This window comes from Micrasema longulum, unplaced genomic scaffold (assembly GCF_059751315.1).
Source record: "Micrasema longulum isolate JH-2025_06_02 unplaced genomic scaffold, ASM5975131v1 h1tg002185l, whole genome shotgun sequence".
NCBI classification, from domain to species: Eukaryota; Metazoa; Arthropoda; class Insecta; order Trichoptera; family Brachycentridae; genus Micrasema; species Micrasema longulum.
In genome coordinates this window covers 450,755-468,737 of record NW_028279350.1, presented here as the reverse complement: position 1 = coordinate 468,737, position 17,983 = coordinate 450,755, and the positions used below count along the sequence as shown (strand labels likewise).

General features: G+C 41.6%; 1 protein-coding gene across 1 annotated transcript in view; it reads right to left on the bottom strand.

Moving 5' to 3' along the window:
- The window catches only part of Ubr3 (Ubr3 ubiquitin ligase), an 81,053-nt gene that overhangs the window by 7,126 nt on the left and 55,944 nt on the right, over nucleotides 1–17,983 (bottom strand). The window contains exons 8-21 of the mRNA XM_088239561.1: nucleotides 17,327–17,506; nucleotides 15,083–15,653; nucleotides 13,863–14,130; nucleotides 12,732–12,895; nucleotides 11,753–12,189; nucleotides 10,182–10,345; nucleotides 9,151–9,262; nucleotides 8,888–9,066; nucleotides 8,071–8,266; nucleotides 5,877–6,125; nucleotides 3,736–3,863; nucleotides 2,308–2,463; nucleotides 1,478–1,994; nucleotides 7–270 (exon numbers count right to left, since the gene is read on the bottom strand). Coding sequence (XP_088095687.1) covers nucleotides 7–270; nucleotides 1,478–1,994; nucleotides 2,308–2,463; nucleotides 3,736–3,863; nucleotides 5,877–6,125; nucleotides 8,071–8,266; nucleotides 8,888–9,066; nucleotides 9,151–9,262; nucleotides 10,182–10,345; nucleotides 11,753–12,189; nucleotides 12,732–12,895; nucleotides 13,863–14,130; nucleotides 15,083–15,653; nucleotides 17,327–17,506 — 3,585 coding nt within the window. The remainder of the gene's footprint in view (nucleotides 1–6; nucleotides 271–1,477; nucleotides 1,995–2,307; nucleotides 2,464–3,735; nucleotides 3,864–5,876; nucleotides 6,126–8,070; nucleotides 8,267–8,887; nucleotides 9,067–9,150; nucleotides 9,263–10,181; nucleotides 10,346–11,752; nucleotides 12,190–12,731; nucleotides 12,896–13,862; nucleotides 14,131–15,082; nucleotides 15,654–17,326; nucleotides 17,507–17,983) is intronic.

Here is a 17,983-nt window from a genome sequence, read left to right as displayed (position 1 = left end):
GCGTACCTTGCTGCAGGTGGAGGGGCATCAGCAGCAGGAAGTGCAGAAGCACGGCCACCGGGTCCTTGAGCAGCAGCGGCAGCTCGCGGCCGCCGCCGCCGTCCGGGGAGCCGGGCGGCGCCGGGCTGGAGCGCCCCCCGCCCTTCACCAGCGAGCAGGACGCCCCCGCGCCCTCGTCCTCGTCCAGGCCCGTCAGCTGCTCCAGCCAGGGGGCGGCGGTCCACTGCGCCAGCACGCGCGCGTGCTTGCTCAGCACGTGGATCAAGGGAACTGCACCAAAAGTAATAACACTCCGTTAGTCGTGTCTTAAGCATTTTAAAAGTTTAAAAGTTTTGTGATTGAAGACACATACAAGTTATGTGCAGCATCAGGCACGATATCCAGTTTTTTAACCCTCTCTTCCCGGTGATGTGTACCCAGGACACATCGCATCTAATAACTTTAATGTCTCTATAAATATAATAAACATTGGGGTTAAAATTTTTGGTGTTCCTCCGGTCCAACAACCCCTGGTACATGCTGCATTAGTTCTATTTTAATCAACTGCCCCTCTATACAGGGCAACCACCCCTTCCAGCAACTGCCGTTCAGTATACGAGACTACCCACGGTTAATATATTGAAGGTTTAAATAAATAAAACCAGTAGGCATAGAATTAAGAATAGTCCATAACGAGCGTAGAATCATATTTGAATACATCGAATTGTGCCCAAAAAACCCCTCACTTTACCCCACTTTCACCGCGCGCACGCGTGAAGTCGCCACGTAATGTTGCCAGATCGCGAAAAATATAATCATAATACAAATGTATTTTGTATGTATTTTATTTTAAAAAGCAATTTGTTAATTTCTATAAAATTTTATTGTAAATCATGCGGAAACATGATTGACACAACAGAATAGATTAGTAAAGGGTCATTTAATAGTAATTGAATTAATGAACTTTGAACTTAAAAATTTAAACAAATTTTATTTTACATAAAGCGGATATTTTTATGTCATGTTAAATAATATTTGATGCCATTATGTTTTAAAGATAATGTCGGTCAAATGTCTACCACGGCATTGTTTAATCCGAGAGGTCCAATTTTCGTTAGTTCTTTCATTAGATGAGAAAAGTATCGTAAAATTTTTGACTACCCTGGCAACACTAACAAAATATCAATTTTGTTTTCCTTAATCTGACAGATAAAAAATAATTAAATTTTTAAGTAATGCATTTGCTACTTACGCATGAAATGTGATCCCATCCCGTTTCTTTTTTATCCCAGCAGTATTTCTACACTTTAAAATGACACAACACGGCATAGTTGAATTCAAATCGGGAGTTGCATACTGAGCGACGTCTACAAAGAAACTAATTGTCGAAAACTACTCCTTTATGAGTAGTTTAGTCGCCTTCTGTTTGATGCGCGTATGCGGTTTCTGGACTATTCTGAATTCTATGCCAGTAGGTAAATAAAGAAAGAAGTATCACCGATGCAGTCAGGGCGGGGCTTGTACCGGGGCAGCGTGGTGGCCAACGAGCCCCCGCGCTGCACCAGCTCCGCCTCCAGGTTGGCGCGCGCCACGGACGCCACGAACAGGAACAGCGCCTGCAGGCCGGGCATCCCGCCCGCCGGCGGCTTGAAGCGCAGCGCCGTGCTGTTGATCATGTCCTCCATGGCCTTGGCGATGGCCTCCGACAGGCTGGTGGGGGCGGCGGGCGCGCGCGGCGGCTCGCGCAGCGCGGCCAGCGCGTCGGCCGGCGGCGCGGCGCGCGGCGGCGCCGGCGCGCGACCCTGCCCCGGCGCCAGCGGCAGCACCGAGTTGGCCAGCTGGCGGCACACGGGGCACAGGAACTCGCCGCGGTCGATGTGCAGGTTGTGCGGCCGCTGCGGGTTGGTGAGCGAGCGCAGGTACGCCTGCAGGCACGCCAGGTGCACGTGGTGCCCGCACGACTGCACGTGCACGCCGCCCTCCCACCCCACGTTCACCGACACCAGCCACGATTCCTGCAAATAAATACAAATTTTTACAGAGAAGGAAAACATTTTCGAGAAGGGAATATGGAAGTCTAGGCCTTTCCAGGGCGTATGACCTGTCTTTTGTGTAACAGCAATCACAATTCTGCATATCCACATTTTGTCAATTCTTCTATCTACAAACATTTGGACATATACATATAGAATATTGTCAATTCCAACATTCACCATTTGCCGTAAACCAAGTTACAATTCTCCAGTTTTTAATTTACTGGAATATGAAACAATTTATCGCCATAACGTCCGAGTACGGATCGAACGGGTAATTGAAGGTGGAACTCACGCTGTCAAAGTGCTGGTCCATGTCATGGTGGCGCCGGAAGTGATGCGCGGCGAGGGTGGCGTCCCGCGCCGGCAGCTGCTTGGCCCTCTCGGCGTCCGTCAGGGCCAGCGAGGCGCGCTCCGCATCCCTCCGCCGGTGGCCCACCACTGAGCTCGACTGGAATACAACATTATTATTGCAAGCGGCTTTTAAATCAGGTACACATTTTGCCTGGGGTAAATTGCTCAAGTCTGAAACAACTCTGCTGTAGAGGATTTTTTCGAGCGTTGAGACAGAATTAGATTTTTTTAACAAAACATTTATTGGACCAAAATAACATCACAAATAAAACATAATATTTAAGGTGTTACATAAGGACAACACGTCAGACCGGGAACTCAATAAATGGCTCGATATTGTGAATGCGTAATACTCTCCAATAGCAAGAGTATTTACCTAAAGTCTTAGTTTCTCCGATGTGAAAGATGTCAATCTTTAATACGATCACATTCAGCTGCCTGACTGCTCTTCCGATCGGCATAAGCAGAGGCAGGTTGATTATGGAAGCCGGGAGGTAAAAAAGTCTGCGCGGACGCTGTCGGAGATATCCTTCGGGAAAATAAAAATTGATAATCTCCAAAATGGCTGGGTTTTCGATATAACCTCTTCATCAGTCTGTAAAAATGGATCAGTGTGAACCAATCCCTTCTAAATTGCAAACTGTCGGTCCCCAGCATGTCCAAGGGGAATGGTAAAACTACCATGTAGAAATAGTTTCCAGGAAAAACTCCGCAAATGGGCGTTGCGTCTCGAGTCTCCTCTCTTGCCGTCATTTTTTCAATAATATTATCTTTATAGCGTGTAATATACTATAGTAAGGATTTTAAAATCACATCTTTCGACTTTCTGCAGTAGAATTGTGTATATTTTATTTTCTAAAGTAGCTACTCCATACATGTGTAGGATTGTCGCTTGTTGATGCAGGAGCTCCTACCCCAAATGAAGATGCGGTTATGATTCGATGCATTTATTACATGTTGAATAATATAATACAGAATTGGTAATCGAGCTATCCGAACTGAACTCTATTAAAGTACTCTGTGTCTGAAATGAACCTACTACCGGTGGTACCTGAGGGTGCTACTGCTCTTGTAGTAGTTTATCTTCTATTCCCCATATTATCAGCAATTTGACATCCCGTGCTAGGCAACAGGTATTTTGATGTTCTTATCATTTTATTGTTTGGGTACAGAAAATGCACATTTCACCTTCTACACTGACCTTAAGATGGTAGCAGATCAGGCGTCAGTGGGCATCGGTGTCCGGGAGAGTCCTACGCACGGTACCCATACTCCAATAGTGGTATAATATAAGTTTTTAAAATTTGAAAAAAATGCTGGGGTAAATCCAAATGCCAACCTAATCAAAATTAAAGGGAATTTAGTTAACCTGTAAGAGAACAACCAATCCTATGGGATTGGCCTCTGTGCTGGGGGAAGTCGTGTTACAGATAATGCAGTCGTATTCCTTCTCCAGAACACACTCCTCTTCTTCCTGCCACTCCATTCCGGCTCCTTCTGCAACATCAATATACATACAATGATTACTTATTACGTGTGTCCTATCACTTTATATTTCGGGATGGCTGATGCGGACATTTAGTATTTGCGAATGTATTTTCTATTTATTGGTTTTGTTTAGTATCGTCATCATAAATTTTATATTTATTTTATTTATTTTGAATACAAACAAAGATGTACAGGTTAAATTAATATAAAAAAAAAAAAAACTATATAAAATGTATACATAGTAGGGCCTGCCATCCAATTATATGTATTTACTAAATAATAAAGCGACGACGGCTTAAAGTTTAAACTATAAAAATAATAAACATACTATATATTAAAATAGGATAAATATGGACAAAACAAGGAGATAGTGGAAAGGAAAAGAAGGAAATTGATAAGGAGTGGTAAAGGATGATTGAAGGAAAGTAAGAGTGGAAAATTGCATTTGATTTAATGATTTAATGAATTATGAATGAAGAGCATGAATCAAGCCTATTAATTCTCTTCTGTACATATTGTATGGAGTGTTAAATATATCAAGACTATTAAAATCTTTGTTAAATGTTTCACATATACGAGGGATCGTAGAATGTTTCCGATGATTCGTTTTAATTTTACGAATATAGAAAATATCAGAGAGTCTAGTTGGCCTGGAGGGGACACGGTAAGCAAGTAGATTAATGAGTTCCGAGGAATCGAATTAATGTAATAAAAAGTAATAAATGCAGTATGTATTGATAATCTATCACATGAAGGTAAGATGATCAGCCTCAGGCTTCAGGTGCCAGTCGAGGAACATAAAATATTATTAATTAATGTAAGTAAATATCAGTATATAACCACTTACCGACTTTTTATGTCTACCGGTTTCGAGATGTACCCGTCTCTTCGTCGGGACACTCGCTACACCAACATGCAAATGCTAAAATACTCTTTCACCTTTACCATTGAACAACACAGAGGTGTACCGATGACAATGCGATACGTGCCCATCAAGATACATTGGGAGACGTCGCATAGCTTTAATATTTGCATTAAAGGACACATGAGATGCTTAAATAATTTTAAAAAAACAGATTTTGCGATTTCAATAAAGATATATGAGTTAAAATTTTAGATTAAAAAAAGCTTTGAAAAATAATATTCCACTAATAAATAATTAAATATCTTTTTAATATAGCCCACTTTTTGATTTAAAAATTAACCAGTCGTGTAACTTTCAACCTCCTAGCTCCCCCCTTCCTAACTCCCACTCACACACATTCTGCAACATATCACTAAATATTATTGGCCTAATTTTTGTGCATGTTTGCATCTCCTTTGACTCTGCATGTAATTTATGTATTTTTTTGTAAATACTATGTATACTAGGGTGATGGTAACGGTGAATGTGTATTTTAGCATTTGCATGTTGTCCTGACGAAACCGGCAGACATAAAAAATCTGTAAGTAGTTATACACTAATATTTAATAACATTGATTAAAATGTTTGACTACAAAGTGAATGCTTTGAACATAAATAATATAAAATATTATTATTTGTGTATAGTTAATAAAAATTAAATAATTACAATTTTAAAGAAATATATTTTTAAACTCAATTATTAAATTAATAATGCAATCCTTTATTTATTAATTTTATTTATTTTGTTCATTAACGCCCGAGGAGCATTTACAAGAAATAAAAAATAAATACATGCTAACATACTTAAAAATGTCAGTTTTAAAACAAAAAATTGAGAAATGTTTTATTTAGATAGAACTTACATAAGAATTAATGAAAATATGTATGTACATAATATAATGAAATTGCTAAAACCTAGATTGGATAAATTTTAGTAATTTTAGAAATTCTTCAAATTTTTAATGATTAATTGCAAACTTGACATAACATTTTACTAAACTAAATCATTTGGTCGTAAGACAGTGGAATAAATTTGATTGATTCAATACATTTTCATCCTTCCAATCTTCAATTAAAGACAAGAATTATACGAGATTAAATAAATAATTAGTATTCACCTGTCTCCATGGCCTGCTTCATGAAGGCGTTCTGCCGCGAGGCGAAGTCCTGCATGAGCGTGCGCTGGCGTTCACGCGCGCGGCGCGTGCGCTCCTCGCGCTCCCGCTGCTCGCGCGCGCGCTGCTCCGCCTGCCGCTCGCGCTGCCGCGGCCACAGCGCGGCGCGCACGGCGCCCACGGCCGCCGCGCACCCGGCGTCCAGCGCGCACAGCTTGCGCAGCACCAGGCCGATGAAGTACGGGCCGTCACCTGTCCGGGTTTACTTGTTACGTCAGCGATAAAAACTTGTTACGTAATTATTTATTTAACTATATTATACTATCTCAAACCTCCCTATTCTAATAAGTAACATATCTAAACCACCCGTGCATTAAAATATTTTGAGTTTATCCAAATGTCTGTAGACAATATACTGGATTTCATCCCCCAGGGCAGTGGTCGGCGAGCCGCATGTAGCTCTTTAGCCACTCGAGTGCGGCCAAGTTTCACTCTTCGCTTATTCTGTCAACGGGTTCTAATGAAGAACTTTTAGGATTATTACCACTGAAAAGTCAAACACGCGGCGAGGATATTGCAAACGCTGTCATTAAATGGACAGAGAAACATCATCTTACACTCAATAAAAACATTTGAGTTTGTAAGTGAAAATTCTTGATGGAAGTTCATTGTAATTTAATATATAAATAAAAGACGAGCGATACTTTAATCCACAAATTTGGAATATCCAGTGACCGGTTTCATCGCTTTTGCGACATCTTCGAGACTGGTATCTTTATTAAAGAGTTAAATGTATTTATACAAAACAGAGGATAGATAATTCAAAGTTAAGGATAGATAATTCAAAGTTATATATAAGTAAATTAAATAAAGTTATTTTTATCTTAAGGATCATTATCAAATTATTTTTTTCTTCCGGTTAACTAATAAGTTAAGCGATGAAACCGGTCACTGGATATTCCAAATTTGTGGATTAAAGTATCACTAGTCTTTTATTTATATAATAAATTACACTCAATACATAAAATTGTTTCAATTTCAACAGATGGGACAAAAAGTGTGACCGGAAAGAGAAAAGGTTCTGTTTCTATCATCACTAGATACTCGTTTATCGTTGCATCATTCACCAAGAAGCGCTTTGTGCGAAGACATCTCATCTCTCAATATTTTGGATTGGTAATCAAGATTGTCAACACAATTGGTCAATTATCGCCAATTCAAAGAATTCTTTCAACAAATCTTCTACCACATAATAAAGTCCATTGGCTTTCAGGAAACCTTTTTATACGAAAATAAATTTGGCTGGCTGACAAAGAAATCTTAATTCTTGTACCGCTGATTTTTGGCTCTTTCGACTAATGAGTTGGCCGACCACTGCCCTAGGGAGTCATTAAGATTAACAATTTACGAAGAAATATGGATGTTCAAACAAAGGCAAAATGATGCATGTTACACAGTGTGTAAAGTGGCCACTTAGCCAATGACAGGTCATAGGCCCTGTAAAGCTCCATTATCCATTTCTTAGTGGCGATTTCATAGTGACTGTATTTGCCCTTATGGGCAATGGAAGTAGGTTCTACACTTTTTAATGGAGAAGTAGACCAATCCTCTTTGACGTTAATGTTCCTTTTGCAGCGTCAGGGTGGAATGTCTAGTAACTATAGTAATTGTCTTTGGCGATACGGGAGGTATTGAATAATTTTTACACGCATACATTAGTAAAACCATCGGTAACCTATAATTGAACATGTTTAGAAAAAAAAATGTACGCATATTCTATTTTTCATTTATTTTGTAGATAAAATTGAAGATAGTTGATAACTTCCCATTGTAATCACGGGCCCTGGTTTTGTACGGGACTTTACAATCACCGGAAAAGCTGCGCATCACAATTATCTTCAAATTCTCACCATCATCTTTCCAAAGAATTTTCTAATCTAAAAACCTATTTGGAATGACAGCACAAAATATAGCGCTTATTTGGGTATTTGATGGGGTGGTAATTTTAACATGGCATACACTAGATTCATAACTCTTGCGTGACGTGTTAAGGAAATTGTCTGGTAAGATTAAGATACTCTCTACCGATTGCTCGAAGTCTCTCTCTTACACGGTAGCTCGATCGTTTCGAGATCTAAACACGGCGGAGAAATTGAGATGACAAGGATAGCGAGTCGGGAGATAGAAGCCAACAGACCTATCCTGTTCTCGCAAGGCGGCGGCCCCGAGTCCCCTTCCGCAGGTGCGGGGGCCGGGGCAGGGGGCGCGCCGCTGTCGTCCTCCAGACTGAAGCTGTCGAGGCAGCCCGACAGCTGGGAGTGAAGCTTGAGCAGCAGCGAGATGATGGACTCGTTCACGGGGACGGTGTCGGGGTCTCCCTGTCCCGGGGGCGCCTGCAATATCCGCATTATGCACATGTACTCACTGTTTTATGAAGAAACATATATGTACAAGAAGCTGAACATAAAACTATGTAGCGAAGATAAACGGCAATAAAATAATGGTTTATGATATATTCAATAATATGACTAACTTATAAGACTGACTTTATAATACGTAGTCTTGCTGTTTTAAGCGAGCAGCTTAAAGCTGATATTTTTGTATCTATCAACCACCTTATCGATCGATTTAAAAATATGTAAAAAATAAATAAAAAAGTAATGAAAACAAAAAATGATATGTGTATGTAAGTACTCAATATACAAACATACATATATGATTACTTGAGAGTATTAGAAGCAAATTTAGAAATCTCCACCAAAAATGGAAAATTAGTTATTGATGCCAACGTAAACTAAAATAATGGTATGCATGAAAACCTACCTACCAAATAATAGCATAATTCAAAACCATTTCTAAATCTTGCAAAGGTGTTTTTGTAACCTGAATTCTGCAAATTTTTGCATAACACGCACATTGAACAGTAATAAGCATATTTTTCCCATTAACCTGTCTAAAAATCTACAAATCACATATAAAATTCTCATGTATGTAGCGAGTGACAGTCGGCTTACCGCGATGGGTTTGGCTCGGTGCTTGCTGGGCAGGGGGCGCAGTCGCGGGGGCGGCGTAATAGGCGGGGGCACGGGCTGCACGCGTGCGTACGGCAGGCACAGCGCCGCGCCGCCCGCCGCTCCCGCACCCGCGCCCCCGCTGCCCCCCGGCCCGCTCTCCACGGGGAACACCATGGACACTGGAACACGAACGACACCTTTAATGACCCTACATTAGTGACGCTACCGGTAAATGGTCGTGTGGGTTATGATCGGTGCGGTACCTTCGTGGGTGGTGGAAACGAGGCTCATGTCGCCGGGAATAGCTACAGCCATCTGCGTGTTGTCTCCTTCGTCGGACTCCGCCGGCGGGAGGGCCAGTTGGTACGCTTCCTCCTGGGAAAAATAGAAATTGCGCATAGTAAAATGTATGTGATGCAAAGGGTGCTTTATCTACTTGTTTTATATTGTATCACATCATGTGTTGATAATTAATTAAGCGTATCACAGATGCCTCGAATCCCGAGATAATAATTACCTAGTTAGATGGCATAATGTGGTAATGGCTTTTCTATTACAATAAAACTCATAAAACAAATGTTGAATGAAAATAAGGTCTGTAAATGCCTAGATCCCTAATCGCAAAGTTACCAATATTCTTATATGGCGCAGAAACATGGACAGTTAAACCAAGCGAGCGGGAGAGGATAGATGCCTTCAAGATGTGGTGTTGGCATCGTATGCTGAGAATACCATGGACAGCCAGAAGAACAAATGCCTCCATATTGGAGGAACTCAATGCAAAAGTTCGCCTATCGACCGTATGCTGCCAATGTATTCCGCAGTTCTTCGGACACATAACTAGACATGACCCAGAAAATAATAATCACGGGCAGTGTGCAGGACGAAGAAGCAGAGGCAGAGCTGCAGCTCGATGGATCGACCGGGTGAAAACATCATCACGGGCGACCCTATATGGAGTTGCGGAGAGGGCGCAGAGCCGTGAAGAGTGGAGACGCTTTGTCAATGGAATGGCTGGGGAGAGAAAGATCGACAGAGAATAAGAAGAAATGCTTAAACTTCCATATACCTTTCTCCAGTGTTTTCCCTCTCTGTTGCAATAAATTTCAATACATAAGATAATGCATCATTTTGTTCTTTAAGGCAAGATGATAAGTTTATGGTGTCAGTGCCAGAACGGAGATTATATTTCTACAGAGAAAGAAAACCATTTGATGTTGAGCATGTTACCAGGACCCTGTACTGCACGGTAGTCGACATCGCCAATGATAACTAAATTAGTAATATGGCGTACCTGTAAGCTGACTTCATCATCCTCCCGCATGACGTAGTCGTGGTGCAGCAGGATCTGGGCCCCCCCCTCTTCGCCGTCCCCGTCCCCCTCGCCGGCCGGCAGCGGGGAGCGCACCATCACCCCCGTCACGTCCACAGCCTCCGACGTGTCCCAATCTGTGTCGCCTGAAGGTAAACATAATCACACTCGGTGAAATAAACAATCCGACGAGGAGCTTGCATAAGATTGTACAGACTGTTGGTGTTACATAGGACAATTAGGGTTTTTTTAGAGATATTGCGTTATGACGAAAGGAAATTTCACGCGAGTTTGATAGTGTCATGTTGGGATCTGTGTTAAAACTTTGCTAGTATCGTCTTGATAATTTGACGTACTTATGTGCAATATGATGCGAATTGTTTTTCTTTCTTTGTTCAAGTGCGTGTTGTACCGGGCGAATTGTGTGAATATTTTCAACATGTATAGGTGTTTCGTGTTTTCTTCCTTTCGAAGCGGGATCCTGGAACTGACAAATCTGCAGGGAGGAATACATTAAAAGCTATTAAAGCTTCTATGTTCTGTTATTTTTGCGGTTTGATTGTAAAGAAATGTAAAAACTATCACTAAATTATATATATGAATATACAAAACAGACGAAAGACGAAGTCCTTATGACCAGTTTCGGAAAGGGGTGGGCGCTTTCATACTTATTCTCCATGCATCAAAATCTAGAATATATCCGGATTTAACAAAAAAAAACTCGCTTCGATACAGGCTTACCCAGTGAGGGAGGTATGTAATTAGAAAATAAAATTGGGATATGAATAAATAAACACAATCATTATTACAGTTAAAAAATACGATCTCACAACAACAGGCCAGTAAGGCAATTTTTTAAAATATTTTTTTATTTAAACTTTTACAATTTTGTATTATTTTTTTTATACAGAATAATGTTCCCTCACTGGGGTGTCCCGTGCCGAGGGAAACCTTTTACAATAAGTGTTATGAAACATGCCTTTAATTAGTTATTGAACATAGTTAACATAATAAGAAAATAAAAATTAATCTAATTAACCTAATTATCATTGTAAACATTATACGCAAAATAAACTAAAATAATCATAAAAACACATAATTAATTCATATAAACTTGCAGACAAAATTTCATTATCAGTAAACAATTTTTTACCTATTTGACTTGATCCATCCACTCATCCGTGCGCAACACACCTCCACAATTCATTTCTTAATAGGAATTTTATATTGAGAGTACATACTAATTGTCCTTATGGACAACGGAAGTAGATTATACACTTCAACCGAGCAGCAGCGAGTTGTTTTTGCATCATCAGGGTGGAGTATGGAGTATCTAGTGACTCTTGTATTTGTGTAATGAGTTATGGAAGGTAGAGAATAATGTTTGCGTACAGTGACAGAGCTTTTACATAAAGCAGTAAAATTATCAGTGATAACTTAAAACTCTGAACGTTTTTGGGATTCACTACTACTAACTATGTATGTCTCTCCGTGCCCAGGGTACACAGCGCCAAAACCAGTTCAACAAATCGATTAAATAAAAAGATTCTCACTATCGGAGGTGTAGGCTGTAGGAAAGGTATCCGAGGGCGGCGGGGGGGCCGGGGGCGGCGCCGCGACCAGGCCGATGGGCGTGCGCGCGTTCTCCGCCAGACTGTCCGAGGTGAAGCTGTCGAGCAGGGAGCGCGGGGGCGCGCCCGGCGGCCGCCAGGGACACAGCTCGGCGGGCCGCGGCGCCGCGCGCGCCTCCAGCTCCAGGTCGGCCGCCGCGCCCAGCAGGTGCAGCGCCAGCGCCAGCACGTGCTCGGGCGGCGCGCGCTGGCGGTGCGCGGCTCGGTGCAGCACGGCCAGCAGCGCGGCGTGCAGGCGCCCGCAGCGCACCAGGCGGCGCGGGTCCCCGTCGCCGCCGCCCGGAGCGCCGCCCGCGCTGCGCAGCGGGGGCCACAGCGCGCCCTCTTTGCCGTTGGGGAACAGCCCGGCAGATTTGACGCTGTAATTCGAGCTCAGTTAGACCACGTCGGTATGTGGCAGTGATGGGAAACCTATGACACGGGTGTTAGACTAGCTAAAAATCTAGCACTGGCTTTATTCGCAGTATTTCCCTCTACGTACTTTTGTGTAACCATGTTTTCAGCGTTGAATAATATTAAAACAAATAAAAAAAACTGAATAACTGATGAAGTTTGTAAGACTCGCTTGTGTTTAAAATGTACAAAATACAAACTATCAATTGAAGATTTAGCAAATAGAATTCAGCAACAAAAAAGTCACGAATCTAAATAATTATTTATTTTTACTTCTGAATATTTTTTGATTCTTTTTAGTAAAATTTTATTTTATCCCAAAACACATTAAAAAAAAATAGTTAGTGTATAAATAGCTTCAATGAATAACAAATGAACAGTTCAAAAATAACACTCTTTCTTGTATCGGGGCTGCAAAAAGAATTTTAGATCTTGAGATTCCGAACTAAAAAGGTTACCCATCACTAGTATATGGCAACAAGTAGAGATAGCGGGCGGGGATACTCACTAGGCCGTGAAGCGATCCATAGAGCTCTGGAAGTCCCTGCGGTGGACGGCCCTCTGGAGTACGTGCAGCGGGTCGTAGTGGGAGCTCCACACCACGGCCTTGGGCGCAAACTGACCTTGTTCTAATGTTTCCGAGCCTCGCGGAGGTGCCTTGTAGTACGATAGCTAAAAAAATTATTTACAATTTACCATAAATAATTATCGTTATGTAGAATGTCTCTTATTCAGAATATATTAATGCGAGATAGTATCTCCTTTTCCGGCACAGTGTTACGTAATTTATGGCAACTTTTTTGGTCTCTTATGTTGGTATTACAACTGTCACGGGCAGAGGAATGTTGTTCTCTTGCATCGATTGTATCTCGCCAGTTAAAAATTGATCATAAATATTCTGGATAAGAGAAACAACATTTGTAATTGGAGTTTCAATGGTAAGCAAAACTCTTCTACTATTTTGTATTGCGATGGGAAGGAAATTTTTTGGTGCTAGTTTTTACCGGTGACTTTGCTCGCACCGTATGAGGGAGAAATTAGTTTAGTCATTAAAAATAAGAATTTTCTCGATGGAATGATAAATTTTTCAGTATAAAAAGTAGTCTGAATCGATTGCCGGCACTCCAAATATCACTATGTCAAAAATACGAAGGTCGTTAGTCTACGGCGGACCTAGCATCGTCATCCTGTTTTAACCCTTTCTCCACATTCAAAATTTACACATTTTATTTATTAGTTTGAACGCTCATTTTGTTAGTGATCATAAATGCCATATTTTTCAGACCATTAGACGCACTTTTTTGCTTGGAAAATTCAACCAAAAATTAGGGTGCATCTTATGGTCCAATGCATCTCGTCTCAATCTTATTGTCCGCAAAATATGGTATAGACTCTATACTCGATGAATACTTAAGCTACGAACCTTTTTAATAATAAATTACTCACATATGCCACAGCACTAATTAGTAGCGCTGCCATAGGAGCTCACAGACATATTTAAGTACCGCAGTGAACAAGTTAATAATAATGAATTTTTTCACAAAGAATTTTCCCAAGGGAGTGAGATGTTGTTTCGGAATAAAAGGTAGCGTGTGAATTCTCATTAACTGGATAATTAGTACAAGCAGCCAGTACTCACCTCCTTGAGAACAGTCTCGAAGTTGCGGGTGTGCGCGTTACCCGAGCGCTCCGGCATGAGCTCCAGCAGCTGGCTGTGCGTCTTGTCCCCCGTGGCCAGGAGGGTGGCGACCTCGAGGCGCGACTGCGTGAGCTCGTCGTGGCCGAGGTTGCTGCGCGAGCTGACCAGCGTGGCCAGCAGCGTGAGGAGCCCCTCCAGCATGGCGTCCTGCTCCTGCTCCCGCGCGACGGCCAGCTGCACGAGCCCGAGCCACTCCCCCACTCCGAACCTGATCGTATAACACATCGTTCATCTCTCCATATTGATTGTAGATCGACTTGCGTGCATCTTACATAACATAGAAACAGGTGGATGTTAAATGATGATAAGTAACCGATTATATTTTGATATATCTCAAGTTACATAAGTTACATAATGTTTAACCGAGGTAAGGCACACTCGCAAAAGCTGCCTGCCAATAACAAATAATAATATTGTTAATCATCTTTCTCTGAAACCATTCAAAATTACATTCAGGAAAATAAACTGGTCACAAATTGAGGATCTTGCATGAAGAGGGGCAGATCCAAATGACTACTACTATTTGTAAACAAAAAAAATCTAGAGTTTAATGCGCGAGAGAGCGAACTCCGGTGAAAGATAAGCGAGCATTACAGCGCAATACGGAAACAGATCTGGAGCAGCTCCTATTTTTCCAACATGCAATAATTAAGATTTTGGTATAAAAGGGGGCAGATCCAAATTTTTAAATGAGCTCTCTCTCAAAACTATACTATAATATGGTTTTGTGTGAAAATTTGCAAACTGCATATGCCCCCCTCTTCATGCGAGGTCCTTAATGAGGAAGTACAGTGGTCATTCTTTTATTTGTTAATAGAATATCTAAGTAAAAAAAAAAAATTATGCATCGTATTATCACCGCCATGATTTTTTTGATGCTTAGCAATTTTGAAATTACTCCACCCGTGAAGTCGCAAGTTCTAGTCGGTGGGTTCTGGTGATTGGTGAGTCGGCTTCCCGAAAACCGGAAATCTATCACAGCACTCTGTCATCGGTTGATTCGGAAGAACTTATTACGTAGTTCAAGTAGCTCATTATGATATTTTTTCATGCAATTTTGAGAAACTTCACCGTACAAATAAATGTTCTAATTTTTATCACGTGTAAGCGAACATATATTACTATCCTCATTATTTCCAAGGGTAGTTGTACAAACTCACGTGTTGATGCAGATGTCGAGGAAGCGGTGAGTCGGGAGATGCGAGGCGCACACCTGCAGGAAGTAGATATCCATGTCCACCATGGAATTGCAGAAGTTGGCCTGGATGTACGTCATGGCCTGGCCCTTGATCTGCAGGCCGTTGCGCACCCAGATGCCGCTCAGGATCTCGTAGAACAGCGCCTGCACGCGCAGCGGGTGCATCATGAGCAGCAGAAGGGTGTCGCTCTCGGGGAGCAGATCCGCAACGCGCAGCCCCATGTGGCGCACGGCCTGGCACAGGAAGGCGGCCAGGTAGCGGTGCAGCGGGAAGTGGAAGGAGGCGCGCATGACCTCCGGCCGCTGCACGGCGGGCGCCAGGAAGTCGATGGCGGCCAGCCACTCGCGCAGGTAGCGCAGGCAGCGCTGCACCAACTTGCGCGCGAGCGGCGCGTGCTCGGGTCCCGTGAGGTGCGAGATGATGGACCACATGGGGTACGCCGACGCCTCCAGTTCGCACGAGAACGCCGCGTAGTACGACGACGGCTCGAACTCCACGTGGCTGCCCAGTTCGCGCTCGTTTACATTCATACCTGCATAAAACAAAAAAAAAACAATATGAAATTCATGCAAAATTGTTTTTAATAATAATAAATCTTTACTAACCATAATATACAATGTGATAAATACAAAAATAAAACAAAGGTGGACATGGTTAAATGGTGGACTTATTGCCACTAGCAATTAGCAATTAGCAATTAATGCAATTATTGAACCACACATTAACTAAACAAGAAAATTTACACAAATCAACCAACCATATTGCAAAACAAACCTCAACAAAAAAAAATAGATACACGCAGGTAAAGTCGATGATTAGCAAATTTCAATTACTACAGGCAAATGATATTTTCCAATACCCAGATATTTGTGTATTAAATTGTTAATTCTAAAAAAAAACACCAAAGTTTGGTAAATAATTAACCAGAGTCAATTTGAACATAATCATAATTGATTGGATTTGTCTTTTATTTATTTTATTCATTCAAACAAATACATATATATTACAAAAAAAATAATAATGTATCCCTAACTCTATGAGGCCAAGAGCCTTGTGTTGAGTTGGGATACAGCATAATGGAAAGTGGAAGCATGTACATTATTAAACAATAGCAAAAATGAAAATTAAAAATTATTACATATATTTCAATAAACATCTGGACAAAACGCTTAATGGTATATAAATCTATGCAACATGTCGCAGCAGTCTCCTGCAATGGTCTCTTCCCTTAGACAAAATCCAAACTTGTACACTTCTCCTGAAAATGGCTTTCGTTATGGAGAAGGAATAATAATAATAATTTGAATAATACCAAAGAAAAAGTAAAGGTCAGACTCCCATTTACAAAGAAGGCGCAGTCGCAGAGTTCAATTTTAAATAACGTGGTAAAAAACTTGTATTGGACATCGCCGCGCGTGCGGTAATGGGACGTACAGCGCGGCTTGTGACGCGGCGAACGAGCGCCAAGCATTAGACACCGACACCAAGCCGAGCGGCCCTTTTGCGGGCTCCCAGGCGAAGATGGTAGCAGCACGGGAAAAATAGTGGGAATGACCACGGAGAGGCGGTTGAACCCCTGGCCGCGACTGAAGCTTCCCGAGTGGCCGCCAGGGCGACGAATGGCGCTCGGACGAGAGTGTACGATGCCAGTGTTTTTATAGTAATATTTATATGTCAGGTTTTCATGTTTATTTTCGGCTAGGAGTCTCGATTTGTAATCTAACTAGCTGCCCCTTAAATAAAGACAGTAAATTATGTCACTCGCAGGGGCAGAAGTTAGAATATCGAGACCCTAGCCACATATTTGTATCGCATTGCGGGGAATCAGACCCTGTCCAATCCCATTAAAACTTATGTCACCCCTTTTATCAGTATGTAGGACCTTTCCCTGTATCATTTGTACATTAATTAAGATACGGGGAAGAGGCCTACATACTCGTTTCATATGTAAGACTTATCCCGAGGGAATTATTAGACCTCATAAGTATGAGAGTAAAAACAATAAAACTATTATAAAATTTAAAAAAAATTGTGTTTGAAAAAAAGAATTTGTAAATTATACGCATATATATATGTGCGACATTATTATTAGAGAACACGCAAGAATATGAAAATGTGTGCACTATTCCAAGAATGAAAATAAAACACCAAGTTTGTATCAAACGGAGATCTAATCGTCTACATTGGAAGTTACCAATTGCATACCTTGAAGCATGGAGAGGAACTGAAACCACATGTCTATGAGGGTGTCGTCTCGCAGGAAGACGAGTGCCACGCTGCGGTGGGACAGAACGTTGTTGAAGTCCGACACCAGCGGCCAGTAGCAGTGCTCCTTCATGACTCTCCGGGCGCAGTCGATCACGTGGTGCCGGTTCTTGGTTTGGTCTGGTGATTGCGTCAAAACATATACGGCGGTATTAAAATAAATACATAGATTTCATTACAATATTTGAGTTTGTCCAAATGTTCGTAGACTGGATTTCACCCCCTCATTCGGAGTCATTAAGATTAACAAATTACAACAGGGATGGAGAATACCTTAAATAAGGGAATATGGAAGTCTAGGCATTTACAGGGCTTATGACCTGTCATTGGTTCAAACATAGGCAAAATGGTGAATGTTACACAGTGTGTAAAGTGGCCACTTAAACCAGCCAATGACAGGTCATAAGCCCTGTAAATGCCTAGACTTCCATATTCCCTTATTTAAGGTATTCTCCATCCCTGTTGTAATTTGTTAACATAGATTTCACATTACCGGAAAAGAAATAATGGGGTGCCAATAAGAACCTAGTGGAGTGCGAGATAACGAGAACCTCGTATAGTTCATTTCAGTTCCAGCCTGCAGATAGGTAGAGTAAT